Below are 20,480 nucleotides of genomic sequence, written 5' to 3' on the forward strand. Positions count from 1 at the left end.
ATCTCTGTGATTTAATTGCATAAAAATTCAAAGTTTGAAAATTGCGAAATTTTCAAAATTTTCGCCAAATTTCCGTTTTTTTCACAAATAAACGCAGGTACTATCAAAGAAATTTTACCACTATCATGAAGTACAATATGTCACGAGAAAACAATGTCAGAATCACCAGGATCCGTTGAAGCGTTTCGGAGTTATAACCTCATAAAGGGACAGTGGTCAGAATTGTAAAAATTGGCCTGGTCATTAACGTGCAAACCACCCTTGGGGGTAAAGGGGTTAACGTTTGCACATACGGCATCTTTTTCAGGCGGGTGCACTCGGAAACTCACCTGAAAAAGAGCGTAAGAATGGTAAAAATAATGAACATAATCAAAGAACATGCTTCAGGAAAAACACTGCTGGCGTTTTCCTAAAGCATCTTCCTCTGGCAAAACTCAGTGAATACGTACAGACCCCAGCTTTCTTCTGGCTTCTTCCCCAAACGTGTCATGGTTTCAGAAATCCCTTAGTATTGCAAAGATTATGCAATAATTGCAAATGTCTCCAAAATTGTCACAAGTTTTGACTCTATAGAATATCTTTAAATCAAGACCTGATGGAAGTAGAGTAGAGAAACACAGATCTAGGACATATCTAGAGTCAAGACATTGTGGGCTGAATGCTGCCTATGTATAGTCATCTCCATATTATAATCAATTCCGGGACATTGCTTGTTCTCAAGAAGAATGAAAATCCAGAATGTATCCCTCCAACAGTGTGACTCTAATGACATTTGTGGAAAACCTTTAAAGCCAAATTTTAAAATTACATGAATATAGCTGTTTTGTTTGTATTAGCAACCTATATTTTAAAATAAATCTGTCAGCAGGATTTCACTGCTTAAAATATTTATATGTGCACTAGCTATTGAACCCGTTCTATGCCCGGGTGGCGAGCATTTATATTGGTATATGGTCTCCATCCTGGTATGTTGCTTCCATCCTGTGCCCTAATCTTGTCATGTGCTGCTACCATCTTGCGCCCCCATCCTGTCATTTGCTGCTCCTATCCTGCGCCCCCGTTCTGTCATGTGCTGCTCCCATTCTGGGCCCCCGTTCTGTCATGTGCTGCTCCCATCCTGCGCCCCCGTTCTGTCATGTGCTGCCCTATTCTGCCATGTGCTGCTCCCATCCTGCGCCCCCGTTCTGTAATTTGCTGCATCCATCCATATGCCCCATATGCTGCTGCATTATGGTTGATGGCCCCCATAAGATGCTCCATAGTTTATGCCCCGTATGCTGCTCCATTATGGTTGATGGTCCCCATAAGATGCTCCATAGTATTATACGCCCCGTATGCTGCTGCGATATATAAAAAAAAATAACATACTCACCTATCGTCGCTGGGCGCCGAGTGCTGGGGGACACCGGCGCGCTGTGGGGGTCAGGTGCCGGAGTCGCCGCTAGCTCAGGCCCCCAACACTTACTATATTCACCTGCCCCGTTCCAGCGCTGCGTGCCCCTCCGTCTTCCAGGTCCTCTGGCTTGCGGACTGCTGCTCCCGGAATCGGCGCCTGCGCACTCCGTGCTTTCCGGCGCCATTTTCTTGAAGAGACACTGCAGTATCCAAGAAAATGGCGTCGGAAAACGCGTACTGCGCAGGCGCCGATTCCGAGAGCAGGGGGACATTCATGGCCCAGAATCAGGGGGCCTAAGTAAGAAATAGGAGGGTGGGATCGTGTGCACACGCCCCCTGTTTCCGGCTCATAAATACCCCCCTGCTCCCGGAATCGGCGCCTGCGCAGTCCACGCTTTCCGGCGCCATTTTCTTGAAGACACACTGCAGTATCCAAGAAAATGGCGCCAGAAAGCACGGACTGCGCAGGCGTCGATTCCGGGTGCAGGCGGACATTCATGGGCCGGAATCAGGTGGGATAAGTAAGAAATTGCTGTGGCATCAGGGTGGGATCATTTCCACCGTGTCCCCATGTCCGTGTTACGGTTCATAAATGTCCCCCTGCTCCCGGCAGTCGGCGCTTTCCGGCGGCATTTTTTTTTCTGACACTGGCTAGGGCTATAATGTAATGCTAGGAGCATCGCGCCTGCGCAGTCTATAAAGGCTTCGAACAGAGTGATGCTCCCAGCGTTATATTATAGATGTAGGTCTTTAACATTAGAAGTCCCAGAAATTTCGAGCTCCAAAGGTTCCAAAGGTAGAAATTATTATTATTATTATTATTATTATTATCTATTTATATAACACCATTGATTCCATGGTGCTGTACATGAGAAGGGGTTACATACAAGTTACAAATATCACATACAGTAAACAAACTAACAATGACGGACTGATACAGAGGGGCAAGGACCCTGCCCTTGCGGGCTTACATTCTACAGGATTATGGGGAAGGAGACAGTAGGTTGAGGGTTGCAGGAGTTCCGGTGTTGGTGAGGCGGTAGCTCCGGTGTTGGTGAGGCGGTAGCTCCGGTGTTGGTGTCTAGAAATGCTAAATGACCCCTCTCTGGGACTTCTAGTGTTAAAATACTTGTCCTGCAATACCTTTACATGGTCAGTCTGTTCCACCATTATTGAGGAAACCACATTTGAACTAATATGCAAATGTGTCTGAAAACTTATTTGTAGATCTGAAGCCTCTGTCACTCCAGCTTTATTTCCCAAAGAGCAATGCCTTCTCATGCTTGAATGGCAGCCTTATTTTTGAATCACTTAAAGCAAAGAAGTCCTCAGTCAAGCAGGAGGAGGCATTGCTGGAGGGAATAGAGCTGGAGTGACAAAGGCTCCAGATCTACAAATAGCTCTTTAGCCTCATTTGTCTATGATCTCAATCAATGGATTTCTCAGTAATGGAGGAATGGACTGGTCATGTAAAGATACAGCTGAACATAGTAACATAGTAACATAGTTAGTAAGGCCGAAAAAAGACATTTGTCCATCCAGTTCAGCCTATATTCCATCATAATAAATCCCCAGATCTACGTCCTTCTACAGAACCTAATAATTGTATGATACAATATTGTTCTGCTCCAGGAAGACATCCAGGCCTCTCTTGAACCCCTCGACTGAGTTCGCCATCACCACCTCCTCAGGCAAGCAATTCCAGATTCTCACTGCCCTAACAGTAAAGAATCCTCTTCTATGTTGGTGGGAAAACCTTCTCTCCTCCAGACGCAAAGAATGCCCCCTTGTGCCCGTCACCTTCCTTGGTATAAACAGATCCTCAGCGAGATATTTGTATTGTCCCCTTATATACTTATACATGGTTATTAGATCGCCCCTCAGTCGTCTTTTATCTAGACTAAATAATCCTAATTTCGCTAATCTATCTGGGTATTGTAGTTCTCCCATCCCCTTTATTAATTTTGTTGCCCTCCGTTGTACTCTCTCTAGTTCCATTATATCCTTCCTGAGCACCGGTGCCCAAAACTGGACACAGTACTCCATGTGCGGTCTAACTAGGGATTTGTACAGAGGCAGTATAATGCTCTCATCATGTGTATCCAGACCTCTTTTAATGCACCCCATGATCCTGTTTGCCTTGGCAGCTGCTGCCTGGCACTGGCTGCTCCCGGTAAGTTTATCATTAACTAGGATCCCCAAGTCCTTCTCCCTGTCAGATTTACCCAGTGGTTTCCCGTTCAGTGTGTAATGGTGATATTGATTCCTTCTTCCCATATGTATAACCTTACATTTATCATTGTTAAACCTCATCATACTTGTCTCGGAAAGAGCTACATGCACATGTAGATAGTTAAGTGGGGGGAAATCCTGCTGACAGATTTAATTTAACGGTAGTTTAATGCAGTATTATATTTAAATTTATATTATGAAAGTGGTAATTGAAATATGGAAGGCACCAATTAAATCAACACTAGGTGGAATGGTATGTTACTATGGAGTGATGGAAAGTATAGTGCAAAGTTATTTATGAGGTTTACCATCTGGCTGGTTGGTTAATGTGTAAGACTTTGAGTTTCAATGTGAGATATTTAAAGGAGTTGTCTAGGGACAATGTTATTTGGATGGTTTTCAAATTAAAAACAATCGAACTGACTATTAAACTATTAAAAAAAATCAGCACAGATGTTCCAATTTCAGAAATCTTTTTGCTGTCTTAACAGCTTCATTTCCACTTTTGTTTAAAAAGAAAATCAAAGTGATCCCCCCACCCCACATCTACTCCTCCCACAGCTTTAGCCATTGCGGCTTAGGGAACAGCCGCCAGCCCCTTTCATAATGAGGCAGGAAGGATTACTTTAATGTGTTGGAACAACTGTAAAAGTAGAGTTTGCTAGATGGCGCGAGAAGTCCGAAATCAGGACATTGGGGCAAATTATCTGATTACTAGTGCGCTAGTAAAGCAATTGAATTTATATTAACAAAACAGCCAAATAAATAAAGTGTTTGGTGATATAGGAAGTAAATAGTGTTGGAGAGGAGGTGAAAGGGACCACACAGGTGGACAAGTGGTGGAATATACAAGGCTCAGCATGAAGGGGGACTAGTTACAGAGGACATCACAGGCAAGTGGGAACCCATGGAAGAAAAAGGCTTACAAGTCCTGGACTTGTACTGTCCAGGGAGAAGGGCACCTTGGGAGAAAGTGGAGCTCTGCTGTCGGTACTGATATGGGGAGGAGCGACTCTACGAGCAGTCCCTGGGACTAATCTAAGCAAGGAAACAGAGTAATAGAGTCATAGTGACACACCTGGACCCGTATGACCCTACACCTAGGAAAATGCCGACATTACAAACTTCTCCATGTTCCAGATGCTGGAAACAATATGCTAACTATACCTGTGTGAATGGAGCCAGTGTATTGCATGAAGGGCGATGAAGAATGGGAAACCTGTTACTCCCTGTTCACCAGTTTGTGGCCATGCATAAAAAGGACATTGTTTGAAAGAAACGGCCTGGCTTCCTGATTGAAAGGGTTAAAGGAAGCAATACTGCACCAAGTATATCGAAATAGACGGTGGAGGCAGCAGATTCAGGAGTAATGTCGCACATGCAAACCCATAACACACAATTTTCTGCAACTGGCCCGGGTGTGGAAGAGGCGGCCCGCTCACACGGCTACTGCCGGGGGCCAGCTTACACTCCCACACTCCAAAAAATATATTGATAGGGAACTATCCTAATGTGCGTCCTATTGGGATCAGTGATGATAATGTCTGTAAAGTTGTGCAGAATATGATGGTGCCATGAAAATAAATGAAAAATACTATCTGACATAATAAGAAGAAATATATACCTAGAGTCATACAATGCAAAACTATTAAATGCTCAAATTATATATTCATATTAGTGCTATTGAGGGTACGCATAACAGTGCTTTAATATTATTTATAATGGGACTAAAGGTCAGAGTTTATGAAGTTTACGGAGTCACGGTGTATGTTGTTTAGCTAATGAACTATGCCCCCTGCAGGGACCCATGGGAATTACATTCCAGTTGAGCAATTATCAGGTTAAACTTTAAAGTATATTCTATCATTGACTTTCTCAAGACACTTAGCGTCTTACATGAGCTCCTTCTTCCTGTAAGGAAAATAACCCTGTGGTGAGCCACAACTCATTTGGCACTGTATTTAAAGGGAGTGAAGTCATTTTCATTATACGTTAGTGATGGCACAGGTTAATCCTATTGATTCCACTACTGATATATGATGATTTATTTAGCAGCATTAAGAAGTCAATTAACGAAATCTAGAAAGAAATGATAAATATTTGAAGGTCCTTTAGGAATTGCTTCTACTACCACTATACATTTTAAGGTTAGCAGAGAACTCCAAGTACAGTAAGAAAAATCAATTATTTTAATAGAAAAAAAAGTGCTTTGAATTTAAATCCCACTAATTTCTCTAATTGCCTGGTGTCATCTTAGGTGAGAACACTGCCTTGTGGCAGACAGCAGGTTAATGATGTTGCTGTGTTAGTAAATTCATTGCCCAAGGCTGAAGATGTGTCTTTTGTTGGAAGTAATGTCTCCATGTGACATAGAAACATAATAGTGCAGATTGTGGAGTCTGAGAAACAGGCTGGGGAGGGATATATACACTAGTTTACTACAGTTGGGTTACCCCCCACAAAACCTCACTAACAAGCCCTAAAGCTAAACTTTTATTATTTGCTAAAATTGTGGGTTGAGTGGATCATTATATTATCGAGTTATTGTCCCATCCCCTGATGATGCCTCATCTGCGGTGAAACATATTAGTGTGCATGTGCTTTAATACAACTGTCCTAGACATCCCGGGGTGTCATCAATTGATACTTAGGCAATTGCCTACATACTAGATCATAAATATTTAGGCGGTATAGAGACAGAATGTTTTACATATAATGGTCTATTCACCCCGCTAATCAAATAAATAATAAAAGCTAATTTTCAGGGCTTGTTAGTGACATAAAAACCAGTCGCAATATCAAAATCATGCATTCATAAAAATGCCGGCGTGATTTTTTAATTGTTTTATTGGCTCATATTCAAATTTTAATAAATTTTCAGTGTGCATGTGATTTTATTTAGGAATATATTGCAGATGAAAGATAAATATTGTAAGATAGCGCTTACTGCATGTGTTGAGGGACACTCGCTTAGCAACGGGATTAAGGCACATGGCACGTTTTTCTCACAAAACAGTCTATTTGGTTTATTTACACATCATAAACCGCATAACGTAAAGACCAGTACATTACATCCACGGAACATCATAAGCACCAACAGTCTGTTCCTCTGGCAGATACTCGTCTACCGATAACCACCTTTATCTGGAGTTACCTTCCAGGAGCTCCTGCTCCACACGCTGACTCCTCGTCAGTCCTCTCTCCCGGGGATGCCACCTAACTGGGATCACCATCCCGGACCATGCCTTGCTCACCAGGCCACCCGACAGTTTCAGACCCACAGAAGGACGGTAGCTTCCCCAACACAGTAGCGGTCACAGGCTCTGCAGGACCATGGCCTCACCCTGTGTTCTTCCGGAATCCAGTCCTACTCCCAGGACCTCCCAATACACAGGCCTTCAGGTCAATGGCCTCTCCATGTGCTTTTCAGGAATCCAGTCCTACTCCCAGGGCATTCCAACACACAGGCCATCCAGGACCTTACACTCTGACCACGTGACCAGATCTCAATTACGTTATATTGCCGTAGCCACCCCAATAGGTGGGAGGTGTGTGTGGTTATTCAGACCCACCCAGCTCTCCGACTAACCCTGTAAGCCTCCCTTAAAACTAAACAAACACTTGTGGGACTATAAGTCCCAGAACAACAACATTCTGGGCTTACAGCACAAAGGACCTCCTCTGCGACACATACTGACCATTTACAATAATGCCGGTCACTGTCTCACCATCACAGTTACTCCTGCGCCTGCCATGCACTCCCATGGCCTCAATGCGCTTCCGTGAGTATTCTGAGGAGAACATACAGCGCCCCTACCTGTAACAGGAGTCACTGCCTCACAATATGTATAAAATGCATTGAGAAAATTGTATATATTAATTCAGAGTAACATGTACAAATGATACCAGACATTACAGAGTACATTTCCACCTCTGTGTGACATGTTCTAGTGCTATAGAAAAAACAAAGTTGCTCCATGTGTGTATCGATCAGGTAGATAGAATGCATTAAAAATGAAGTTGCTCACCTGAGTAGGTTGTGCTGACCATGCACAACTCTGGGTTAGGCGTGTAACATCCCCAAAACTGCGGCTGCTCATCTCAGGGTCAGGAAGCAGTAAGGTCCAGGTGCTGCACAAGGAAGATAGACCAACAAGCCAGATCCAGGTATAAGAACTCTTTAATCTAAGCATTTCAAAGAAGGTCTGTCCTCCATCAGGCATAGCTGTACATTGAAAATTGGCGCTAACATTACACTGGTTTATATGGCTCTATTGTGAGCCACTAATACATAAATTTACTATTTTACTGTGTGTTGACTTGTTTTCTCTTTTTTTCTAGATTCATGTCCAGTGCTCTGCAGCGGTAATGGTGAATATGAAAAGGGCCATTGTGTATGCAGGAGTGGATGGAAGGGAGCAGAATGTGATGTTCCAGAAGAGCAATGCATAGACCCAACCTGCTCAGGAGGTCATGGGACCTGTATTATGGGGGTCTGTATCTGTGTACCAGGATACAAAGGAGAGATCTGTGAAGAAGGTTGGTGGTGCAATTTATATATCCTAAATAGAAATACAGGAAAATGAATACAGCATGACATAAAAAGTACCTTTCTAATGATTTCTGTTGGGTGGCATTGTCAAGCTCTCGGTAGCTATCCAGCAATGTAAATTGTTGGTATCTTTATTCTGGTTGTCATAACAACACAATTCTCAGCTGCAACAATGTTCCTTTGATTTACATTTGCAGTAACAATATAATATGTGCTTACTATACTTAACACATGAAAAGCCATGAAGTCTGTGTGGGTGTTCTGGAGTCAGACTCTCCTGACATGGCTTCATGAATCTGGAGACTCTGACAGGTGGTGTGCGCCCCTGTGCACTAATGCAGAACTCACTGCAGTCAGGGACTGGAGTGAGAGTTTTGGTAGAGGGAACCCACCGCTCATCAGGAATTAGGCGAGCTGTGACATCCCACCCCAACTCCTCCCGGCTGGGAGAAACTGGAGTGAAAGTGCTAAAAGTCGTAAAATTTAGGTGCAGCTCCAAGTTGCATCTAAGTTTGGCAACTTTACAAAGTTTTTATGCCCAAATTCTGGCATGAAAGCTTTGATTAATCTGGCATTATGTGTGCATTAGCATCTTTAGTACAGGTCATAGAAAAGCAGTCATGCTACTGCTGAATCCCATGTCTCTGGCACTGTGGCTTAGGGTAGGATTGCACTAACTCATTAATGGGGACAAGAATTCCTATGAATAATCATTAGTGATGAGTGCAAGTGATCGTTACTCGAGTTAGCTTAGGGTGCTCGGGTATGCTCCAAGTATTGTGGGTGCTCGAGTGAGATGTCCGCGTCCCTGTGACTGCGTGTTTTGCAGCTGATGGACAGCTACAAAAGATGCAGGGCTTGTCCATGTTTGTCAGGCAATCTCTGCTTGTTTTGTGGCTATCTAAAGCTACTTTCACAGTAGCGTCGTTTGGCCTCCGTCGCAATGCGTCGTTTTGGAGAAAAAACGCATCCTGCAAAGTTGCCCGCAGGATGCGTTTTTCTCCATAGACTTTCATTAGCGACGCATTGCGATGGATTGCCACACGTCGCATCCGTCGTGCGACGGATGTGTTGTGTTTTGGCGGACCGTGGGCACAAAAAAACGCTACATGTAATGTTTTTTTGTGCGTCGTGTCCGCCATTTCCGATCGCGCATGTGCGGCTGGAACTCCGCCTCCTCCTCCCCGGACCTTACAATGGGGCAGCGGATGCGTTGAAAAACTGCATCCACTGCCCCGTTGTGATTTTATTTCACAGTATGCGTCAGTACATCGGCCCGACGCACTGCAACGGGCCCGTACCGATGCTAGTGTGAAAGTAGCCTAACAGCCGTGAAACATTCGGCCATTGGGATGCGATTATCTCACTCGAGCACCCGCGATACTCCGTGCATACCCGAGCACCCTAGGCAAACTCAAATAACAACCACTTGCGCTCATCACTGCTGATCATCAGCATTTATGTCATTATACCTACATGAGGCGGTTCTCATCATAGCCGGGAGCAAGAGTTCCTGTGTACAGTAAATACAAGAAAGATTTAGCACCGTTTAGGTATGTAGGAGTAATAACATAAACCTCCTGATGTGCCCATAGAAGGCATAGGAGAAACGTATCAGGTTAATAAGCATAGTGTAGGGAGTTCAGGTATAAGTAACCCTTAACACTGTGCGAGCAATATAGGGGAGACTTAGGGTATGTTCACACAGGGCGTTTTTGCTGCATTTTTTATGCTAATTTTCAGATGCTTTTTTCATTACCAGCAAAGCCTATGAGATTTCAGAAATCTCATGCACACATTGTTTTTTTGTTTGATCAGTATTTTGTGCTTTGCTGCGTTTTTTGGATATAGAGCATGTCACTTCTTTGGGTAAGTTCACACAGGATGTTTTTGTGGGGGGTTTTTTCTGCAGCAAAACCTGATCATCTTGGCAGGGAAGCAGCGTTTGCTGCAGGGAAGATATGAATAATAGTGTTTAAAATAAAGATCTATCTGTCCCCCGCCCTCCCACCCCCTGTGCCGCTCTTTGTGCGCCCCCCGCTGTTCTGAGAATACTCACCAAGCTCCCTCATTGGCTGTCGCTGCTTCCAGTTCTGGCCGCATCTTCTCCTGTATGAGCGGTCACGTGGAGCCGCCGATTACAGTAATGAATATGCGGCTCCACCCCTATGGGATATTCATTACTGTAAATTAGAGGCCCCACGTGACCGCTCATACAGGAGAAGATGCGGCCAGAACTGGAAGCAGCGACAGCCAATGAGGGAGCCTGGTGAGTATTTTCAGAACAGCGGGGGGCGCACAGGTTGTCAGATAGATCTTTATTTTAAACACTATTATTCATATCTTCCCTGCAGCAAACGCTGCTGCAGGGAAGATATGAATCGGGGCTTCAGCACCAGTGGGGGGGACAGCGCTTAATGTAGATGTCTCCTGCACGGCACACGGACAACGTGTCTTTAATGGGTCCGTGTAATACGTGCTCTCCCACGAACACTGACACGGTCCGCAAAAAATCAATGACATCTGAACAGATGCATTGATTTTAAAGGGAACCTGTCACCTGAATTTGGCGGGACCAGTTTTGGGTCATATGGGCGGAGTTTTCAGGTGTTTGATTCACCCTTTCCTTACCCGCTGGCTGCATGCTGGCCGCAATATTGGATTGAAGTTCATTCTCTGTCCTCCGTAGTACACGCCTGTGCAAGGTAATCTTGCTTTGCGCAGGCGTGTACTACGGAGGACAGAGAATGAACTTCAATCCAATATTCCGGCCAGCATGCAGCCAGCGGGTAAGGAAAGGGTGAATCAAACACCTGAAAACTCCGCCCATATGACCCAAAACTGGTCCCGCCAAATTGAGGTGACAGGTTCCCTTTAATGTGTCTACGTGTGTCAGTGTCTCCGGTACGTGAGGAAACTGTCACCTCACGTACCGGAGACACTGACGTGTGAAACCGGCCTGAGGGAGGAATTGCTATATGAGGAATCAATCCTCTTGTAGGGAATTAATAAGCCCTCTGTGGACTATAAATATGTATAGAGGGAAATCTCCCGGAGAGGCAGCAAACAGGAAATGATTATAGCACATTATATTGATGACGTACCTAATCCTAAAACCAAGGGATCTGGTATCAGATTTGAGGGCAGAGTGCAATAATAAGGGATGAGTCGTGCTTGGGTTTACTAAATTTTAGGCTATGTGCACACGTCAGGATTTCTTCCGGATTTTTACAGCGAAAAAACGTGAAAAATCCAGGAGAAATCCTGACGTGTGCACATAGCTTAAAAACGTGATAAAAATGCTTAAAATATGCATACATATGCATCCCATCATATACAATGCATTCCGCAATTTTCGCGCATATGTTGCATTTTTTTCAGAGAAAAAAACGCATCACGGAAAAAAACGCAACATGTTCATTATTTTGCGTATTTTTTTTGTGGATTTCCCACTATATTATTACGTCCCAGAACCTCCAGAAAAATCCGCAAAAAATCTGCAAAAAAAAGCCCCCCAAAAAGCGAGAAATACACGAAAAAAACGCGAAAAATCCGCATGTGGGTTTCTTGCAGAAAATGTCCGGTTTTGTTCATGAAATTTCTGCAAGAAATCCTGACGTGTGCACATAGCCTCAATGTTGATGTATGTTCCCTGAATAGGAGTGTGGGCACTGGGGTTTGTTCTAATTGAACATTATGCACCAGGCGGAACTATCTCGGATTGCACAGATTTCCTGAAGTATTATATAGTACCCCAATCTTTTATAGCAATACACACGTATAGGTTATTGATTTATATAAGTATCCAGTTCTGACTTAATATCAGCTCAGACTGGATAGACTGTGTGATTAGCACGGTGAATTTGTATATAATAATTTTTAATGTATAGTAATAAAGGTCAGTTTTTAATATAGCTTAGTCCACTTCAGTCAGAAAACTTTGTCTAAATAGGGGAATTTTTTCGTGTAGAGCATTGCAGTCCTCAATCAGTGAATCTATTGTAAACAGGTCTCCAATCACGCGACAAATGCGCAAAACTCTCGTTAAATGATTTTAAGGGTGTAAGAATATGATGGCCATGATTCACCAAGACTGGAGTGTTTTACACTAATCTGGAGGAGATGGTGGGGTGGAGTGCAAGGTGCTTGATTCATTAAGAGGTGCATGCCTCTTAATGAATCAGGTGAGGTGCAAAGTGGCGTGTACCTCTATGCTCTTCTCCAAAAATATTACTCCAGTCAGAGACTAGAGTAAGATTTATGACATAAGAAACATCAGTGCTCATCATGAATTTGACAAGCAGGGGTCACATCGGACCTTTTCCCACCTCACCCTGCTCTGCATGCTTTGCCAAAGCTGGACAAAAATGGCATGAAAAAGTCAACAGTTACAACATTTGTGCGCAGCCTCGCATTGCATAAAACATTTGTGGCTTTTCAAAGGTTTTCACTGAGAAACAGTCAGTGAACTTGGTCTGACTGGAGAGTTTGTAACTTTTTTATCGGTCTTTTTCTCCGCTCTGCTTTCGTCTAAAATAAGAGCAGAGACCATATCAAAGTTGTATCTGCAATTGTGCAAACCTTTTAATTAAACCCGATTGCAAAAATGATTTTTAGCCCCAAATATATGCATTTAAGAACCAAAAAAAGTCCCTAAAGGTGGACAATCCCTTTAAATGTCTTCTGTAAAGTTGTAGTTTTTCTGTCTTATCTAATAATTTTATTTTGTGTAACTTTGCCCAGCATACGTAGCATATAACTATACCATTGACACTTAATTAACATGTATTTTCTGTTTCATGTGATGCAGAGAATTGTCTGGATCCATCGTGTTCTGATCATGGCGTCTGCGTCCAAGGAGAGTGCCACTGTACGGCTGGCTGGGGTGGCGTCAACTGTGAGAATGTCCTGGCGCTTTGTCAGGAGCAATGTTCTGGCCATGGGACATTTCTCATGGACAGTGGAGTCTGCAGCTGTGAACCACAATGGACTGGAGCAGACTGTTCCACAGGTAATTATCCCACCAGTTCCCATATTTTTTCATGTCATCCTTTTATTATTTTCCAGTGTTTTTTAGTTTGCTATCTAGCTAATCAATAAATATTGTTAAAATCTACAACAGCTAATATATGATGGTTGTAAGCCAGTACAAGTACGGCATCGTATTGGTCACTAGTAAGGACTTGTATCCATTATGTGAACCAAAAATGTAAAATGTTCCAATAAAGTTATACTGCATATGCTGCTACTATGGTAGATTATATAGAAAAATATGGATTTTCATTTCCATTGCATAGTGCATATACAGGTATTGTAAAAGATGTCTAATATGCAGTCCAATATAGATTGAGGTCCATTGTACAAATCGGGATCAGTAACCTAATTTAGTCTACTGTGCTGAAATAAAACATTGTGTACAGGAGGCCTATAGGGGTTTATCACCTTCATCGAAAAGGCTGCAACAAGAGGTGGCGAGTTCTCCTTCAATGGAAGTCTTCAAACAGAGGCTGCACAGACATCTGTCTGAGATGGTTCAGTGAATCCCAAATTGAGCAGGGGGTTGGATATGATGACCCCCTGCTCAATTTAGGAAGAAAATGGTGGCAGGTGGAGATCCGCATGGCACTACGCTCAATTTCAGGAACCGTTCCCGACTCAGAGCGTGGCGCTCTGTTGATCTCCAACGCTCACCATTTTTTTCTCTGTCCATTGCATTATAGTTCCTGAGCAAGGCGCCAGGAGCTGGTGCAAGGTGCTGCAGGGCTCCAAGACTCCCGTTATTCATTGTTCATTGTCAGCATTGTGTCTGGCATGTTCAGCTACTAGAAGTGAGTGTAATACCTCTCCCTCCTTCATCTGTGTGTTCTGACAATCTTCACATGGAGTGCCCTCTCTTTTGTTTGTAGTTTGATGGCAAGGTACTATATTAACCCCTTTCTGACCTCGGACAGGATAGTACGTCCGAGGTCAGATCCCCTGCTTTTATGTGGGCTCCAGTGGTGAGCCCATATTTAAGCCGCGACATGTCTGCTGTTTTGAACAGCTGACATGTGCGCGCAATAGCGGCGAGAGGAATCGCGATCCACCCACTGCTATTAACTAGTTAAATGCCGCTGTCAAACGCTGACAGCGGCATTTAACTACCGCTTCAGGCAATGCGCTCATCGCCGACCCCCTTCACATGATCGGGGGTCAGCGATGCGTCGGCATAGCAACCAGAGGTCTCCTTGAGACCTCTATGGTTGCTGATGCCGGCTTGCTGTAAGCACCACCCTGTTGTCGTCATACATAGCAAGCCTGCAATTCAGCTACATAGGAGCGATCTGATGATCGCTGCTATGTAGCAGAGTCGATCAGGCTATGCCAGCTTTTAGCCTCCCATTGAGGCTATTGAAGCATGGCAAAAGTAAAAAAAACAATTTAAAAAAAAATGAAATAAATAAAAAAATATAAAAGTTTAAATCATCCCCCTTTTGCCTCATTCAAAATAAAACAATAAAAATCAAATCAAATCTACACATATTTGGTATTGCCGCGTTCAGAATTGCCCGATCTATCAATAAAAAAAAGGATTAACCTGATCGCTAAATGGCATAGCGAGAAAAAAATCAAAACGCCAAAATTACGTTTTTTTGGTCGCCGTGACATTGCATTAAAATGCAATAACGGGCGATCAAAAGAACATATCTGCACCAAAATAGTATCACTAAAAATGTCAGCTCGGCGCACAAAAAATAAGCACTCCCCCGACCTCAGATCACGAAAAATGGAGATGTTGCGGGTATCGGAAATGGCACAATTTTTTTTTTTTTTTAGCAAAGTTTGGAATTTGTTTTCACCTCTTAGATAAAAAATTACCTAAACTTGTTTGGTGTCTATGAACTCGTAATGACCTGGAGAATCATAATAGCAGGTCAGTTTTAGCATTTAGTGAACCTAGCTAAAAAGCCAAACAAAACCCGCATGGGATTGCACTTTTTTTGCAATTTCACCGCACTTGGAATTTTTTTTCCGATTTTCTAGTACAAGACATGGTAAAACCAATGATGTCATTCAAAAGTACAACTTGTTCTGCAAAAAATAAGCCCTCACATGGCCATATTGACGGAAACATAAAAAGTTATGGCTCTGGGAAGGAGGGGAGCGAAAAACGAAAACGGAAAAATGGAAAATCCCAAGGTCATGAAGGGATTAAAATAGAATTGTCATTGTTTCCATGGGATAGATCTTAAAGTCTTTAATACACCACCACAATATTATATTTAATGATGAAATGCATTTGTGAATTTGGAGATGGGGGTCACAGGACACTTGCAGCGCCCCAGAGTCCTGGTCGTTCCATTAATGTTATTCATCCACCAGGGGGAGTGATGTGACGTCTGAGGGCAATGAAGGAGATCTTCTGTCCAGGTATCACAACCACAATACACACTTCACACTCCAGGCCGCCAGGGGGAGCCATGCTTCTATCTATTAGGGCACTCCTCACAATTAGGTAAAACTGGTAGTCTGGGCAGAAAGTCAGAAGGAGGAGAGGAGAGCAGACGGAGGTCTGTGGGAGAACGAGGGTTCACGGAGCTGCACCTGCATCCAAAGAAAGAGACATTGAAAGGAATTGTGTTGCAGTGAGTGAGAAACGAAGTCATAGCAAAAGGAGAGGAACATCAGGGGGAGACCAGCTAGAAGCAGGCTGCCTCCTTCTGAAGCACAGTAACCGGTAGCCAGAACACCAAGGGAGTAAGGATCTCTATGCTTTACTTCAGAGACAGGCAGGACAGTTGATTCCACATTGGCTGCCCGACCATATACCCAGGAGGCATGGTGGCAACTTGGGGGGCCGGGGCATCTCTAGGGTCCCTATAAAAAGCCTCAGGCCACCAGTCATACGGGTTTGTGCTAGCTGTCAGGGGGACAGAGAGAAAGAGACATTACATCTACGATAGTTGTGAGGACCTCACCGAGGAGCTCAGCAGGGAGGAACTACAACACTCAGGCGCTAGAGGAAGGCTACTGATTTCCACCTGGTTAAGAGGACTCTGGAATTGCATTCAGACCGGCTGGACTCTGCCTACCCTGTGGCCCCTACCCTGGACTGTGGATGCTGAAGCCTTCAGTAAAGGTAAAGAGACTGCAACCTTGTGTCCTTGTTATTCACTGCGCCTTACATCATCCACCATCCACCATCTACACTCTGGGAAGCCTTGGGGACATACTTGACCTGTGGGAAGGTATACCATCTAGCTGCCATAACATCACCCCAGCGGACCCCTAAGCAGCATTGGTCACCCTGACAGAATACCACAGGTGGTGTCACGAACAGTATTCCTTTAAAGACCTTTCCCCCATTTATTAACGGACGTTCCCCTAGGGCCATGGACCGGGTCAGCCACCGTGACATCCCCACTGAGAACTGAAGGACCCGGCTCCGAGTACCCCATTGCCCTAACGTGGGGGCGATCCACACTCATTCTCCTACCAAGTAATCACACCCATCAGACATATGAAGCGTTATCTCTGAATATACCATTCATTTTTTATGATACGATTACACTATAAATGAGTGGATCATTTGAAATTGAGTTCACCGCCTTTGCTGAACTTTCCCAGAAAATTTGATTTGCTTTAAATAAATTTCCTGAAAATTGCAATGCTAAAAAAGCCTCTAATTTCCCGGATAATACATGTATGACTCTCTGCAATCTCCTTATATTGAACTCATTCTTTTTCCAACATACAGTACAAGACTTGGACTCAGGATTTTGTTTTAGTTGCAAAATTAGCACCGTGGAGTTTAATACTGCCTCCTTGTTTCAGGGTATGAAGAATAAAAAAGGCTGTTATTAAGGTTCTTTTACTGTACTATACGTCAAGTCAATCAATTCAAACACTGAGTTACTGTAAGGCTACAGCATTTCCCAATATCATTTGAATGTTTTTGGATTAGTATTAACAGACAGAGACTACCACTGCCATTTTCAATCTGCTTCAGCACTGAAGTATAACACCACAATCAGAATAGGCCTTTTTTAATCCTATGAATGATCTGTGGGCTCTGACCTCCTACCCCTGTACTGTACTAGCATAAAATATTTATAATGGTTATGCTTGTCCCATTGTTTAGCTGTGCAAACCCAGGAAACGTGATAGCTCCTGATACCATTTGCCCAGTCTCTGAGTCACTGGGCTTTGTTTTGGGGAACAATTCTCGCAAATCAGATCACAGAGTATTTGAATTTGTGGGGACCTGCGAATTTCAGGATTTCTATTCACAGATCAATCTGCTCAACTTTGGATTACACCTTTAGTTTGCTGCTTTTTGTATGTCCCTTTCACTGCCATTGTTACCATCCACCTTTCGTGTCTCCCCTTTGCCTCATAGATTGTAAGCTTGCGAGCAGGGCTTTAATTCCTCTTGGCATCTGTTGATCTATGTGTTTATTGTTATGCTGTAATGTCTTTTATTGTCTGTACACGTCCCCTCAAAAATGTAAAGTGCTGCGGAATATGTCGGTGCTATAGAAATAAAATTATTATTATTATTATTATAATGAAGAGACCATGCATAGGGACATATACTTCACTAGAAACAAGTTTGACTTCTTTTGATGAGATATTTATGGCATAGGCAACCAATATACCATTAGTGTATGCATTGGAAAACCCTTTGGTCACATTTGCAAAGACAGAAGCATTAAATACTAGTCTTGGTAATGAAGATAGTAGCAGCTGACTTGAACTGAATTTACAGAATGATGCACACCTCTTAAAGGGAATCTGTCAGCAGGTTTTTGCTATGTAATCTGAAGCCAGCAGGAGATGGAGGTTGAAACACGGAATTCAGGGATGTGTCACTTTGTCAAATTGCTGGACTACGCTTGTCTGATAATGTCCCATCCTCCCATGATAAGAAATTACGGTCTATGAATTTTGTACACAGAGAGCCTGGTGTGGGCGGGGTTAGCTTTCTCAGCTCTGCTTCATTCTCAATCTAAATGCTCTGTGTCAGAATTGCTGAACCTAGTAAGCTAAGTGATACGTAGTAGGATTCAGCTTTTCTTTGTCTACATCATACTGCTTTCAGACTAGGTAGCAAAAATCTGCTCACATATTCCCTCTAATAAGTTTAAGGCATTTTAAACTGTAAAACCATCAGAAAACTATATATTTGCACTAGCCCACAGCAGACTCATGAGCCAATTTGTTCTATAATATTGTTGACTGAAACCACTTCTCTTCGAAGAAAACCATTTCTACTTTTTTAACCCCTTTCTGACATTAGACGTACTATCCCGTCGAGGTGGGGTGGGCCCCTATGACCACCGACGAGATAGTACGTCAAACGCGATCAGCCGCTCTCACGGGGGGAGCGCGGCCGATCGCGGCCAGGTGTCAGCTGCCTATCGCAGCTGACATCCGTCACTATGTGCCAGGATTGGTCACGGACCGCTCCCGGCACATTAACCCCCGGCACACCGCGATCAAACATAATCGCGATGTGCCGGCGGTACAGGGAAGCATCGCGCAGGGAGGGGGCTCCCTGCGGGCTTCCCTGAGCAAGCCCGGATCCAAGATGGCTGCAGCATCCGGGTCCTGCAGGGAGGGAAGTGGCTTACCAAGTGCCTGCTCAGAGCAGGCGCTTGGTAAGGCTGCAATGCTCTGAGACAGATCGCTGATCTGATAGAGTGCTGTGCAAACTGTCAGATCACCGATCTGTGATGTCCCCCCTGGGATAAAGTAAAAAAGTTAAAAAAATTTTTTCCAAATGTGTAAAAAAATAAAAATAAAAAAAAAATTCCTAAATAATGAAAAAAAAAATATTATTCCCATAAATATATTTCTTTATCTGAATAAAAAAAAGCAATAAAAGTACACATATTTAGTATCGCCGCGTCCGTAACGACCCCACTTATAAAACTGGCCCACTAGTTAACCCCTTCAGTAAACACCGTAAGGAAAAAAAAAACGAGGCAAAAAACAACGCTTTATTATCATACCGCCGAACAAAAAATGGAATAACACGCGATCAAAAAGACAGATATAAATAACCATGGTACCGCTGAAAATGTCATCTTGTCCTGCAAAAAACGAGCTGCCACACAGCATCATCAGCAAAAAAATAAAAAAGTTATAGTCCTGTGAATAAAGCGTTGCAAAATAATAATTTTTTCTCTAAAATAGTTTTTATTGTATAAAAGCGCCAAAACATAAAAAAATGATATAAATGATGTGTCGCTGTAATCGCACTGACCCGACGAATAAAACTGCTTCATCAATTTTACCAAACGTGGAACAGTATAAACGCCTCCCCCAAAAGAAATTCATGAATAGCTGGTTTTTGGTCATTCTGCCTCACAAAAATCGGAATAAAAAGCGATAAAAAAATGTCACGTGCCCGAAAATATTACCAATAAAAACGTGAACTCATCCTACAAAAAACAAGACCTAACATGACTCTGTGGACCAAAATATGGAAAAATTATAGCTCTCAAAATGTGGTAATGCAAAAAATATTTTTTGCAATAAAAAGCGTCTTTCAGTGTGTGACGGCTGTCAATCATAAAAATCAGCTAAAAAACCCGCTATAAAAGTAAATCAAACCCCCCTTCATCACCGCCTTAGTTAGGGAAAAATAATTTTTTTTTATTTATTTCCATTCTCCCATTAGGGCTAGGGTTAGGGTTAGGGTTAGGACTAGGGTAAATGTTAGGGTTAGGGTTAGGTTTAGGGCTATGGTTAGGGTTAGGGTTAGGTTTAGGTTTAGGGCTAGGGTTAGGGTTAGGGCTAGGGTTAGGGTTAGGGTTAGGGATAGGGTTAGGGTTAGGGATAGAGTTAGGGTTGGGGCTAGGGTTAAGGCTACAGTTAGGGTTGGGGCTAAAGTTAGGGTTAGGGTTTGGGCTAAAGTTACGGTTAGGGTTTAGATTACTTTTACAGTTGGGAATAGGGTTGGGATTAGGGTTAGGTGTGTGTCAGGGTTAGAGGTGTGGTTAGGGTTACTGTTGGGATTAGGGTTAGGGGTATGTTTGGATTAGGGTTTCAGTTATAATTGGGGGGTTTCCACTGTTTAGGCACATCAGGGGCTCTCCAAACACGACATGGCGTCCAATCTCAATTCCAGCCAATTCTGCGTTGAAAAAGTAAAACAGTGCTCCTTCCCTTCCGAGATCTCCCGTGTGCCCAAACAGGGGATTACCCCAACATATGGGGTATCAGCGTACTCAGGACAAATAGGACAACAACTTTTGGGGTCCAATTTCTCCTGTTACCCTTGGGAAAATACAAACTGGGGGCTAAAAAATAATTT

At 43.3% G+C, this 20,480-nt stretch overlaps 1 protein-coding gene across 6 annotated transcripts in view; it reads left to right on the forward strand.

Moving 5' to 3' along the window:
• TENM1 (teneurin transmembrane protein 1) overlaps nucleotides 1–20,480 on the forward strand; it is a 1,319,573-nt gene that overhangs the window by 937,946 nt on the left and 361,147 nt on the right. For all 6 annotated transcript variants that reach the window (XM_069747173.1, XM_069747175.1, XM_069747177.1 and 3 more), the window contains 2 exons: nucleotides 7,969–8,166; nucleotides 12,990–13,190. In XM_069747173.1, the coding sequence (XP_069603274.1) occupies nucleotides 7,969–8,166; nucleotides 12,990–13,190 (399 nt within the window). The remainder of the gene's footprint in view (nucleotides 1–7,968; nucleotides 8,167–12,989; nucleotides 13,191–20,480) is intronic.

The sequence above is a fragment of the Ranitomeya imitator genome, chromosome 2 (genome assembly GCF_032444005.1).
Source record: "Ranitomeya imitator isolate aRanImi1 chromosome 2, aRanImi1.pri, whole genome shotgun sequence".
NCBI classification, from domain to species: Eukaryota; Metazoa; Chordata; class Amphibia; order Anura; family Dendrobatidae; genus Ranitomeya; species Ranitomeya imitator.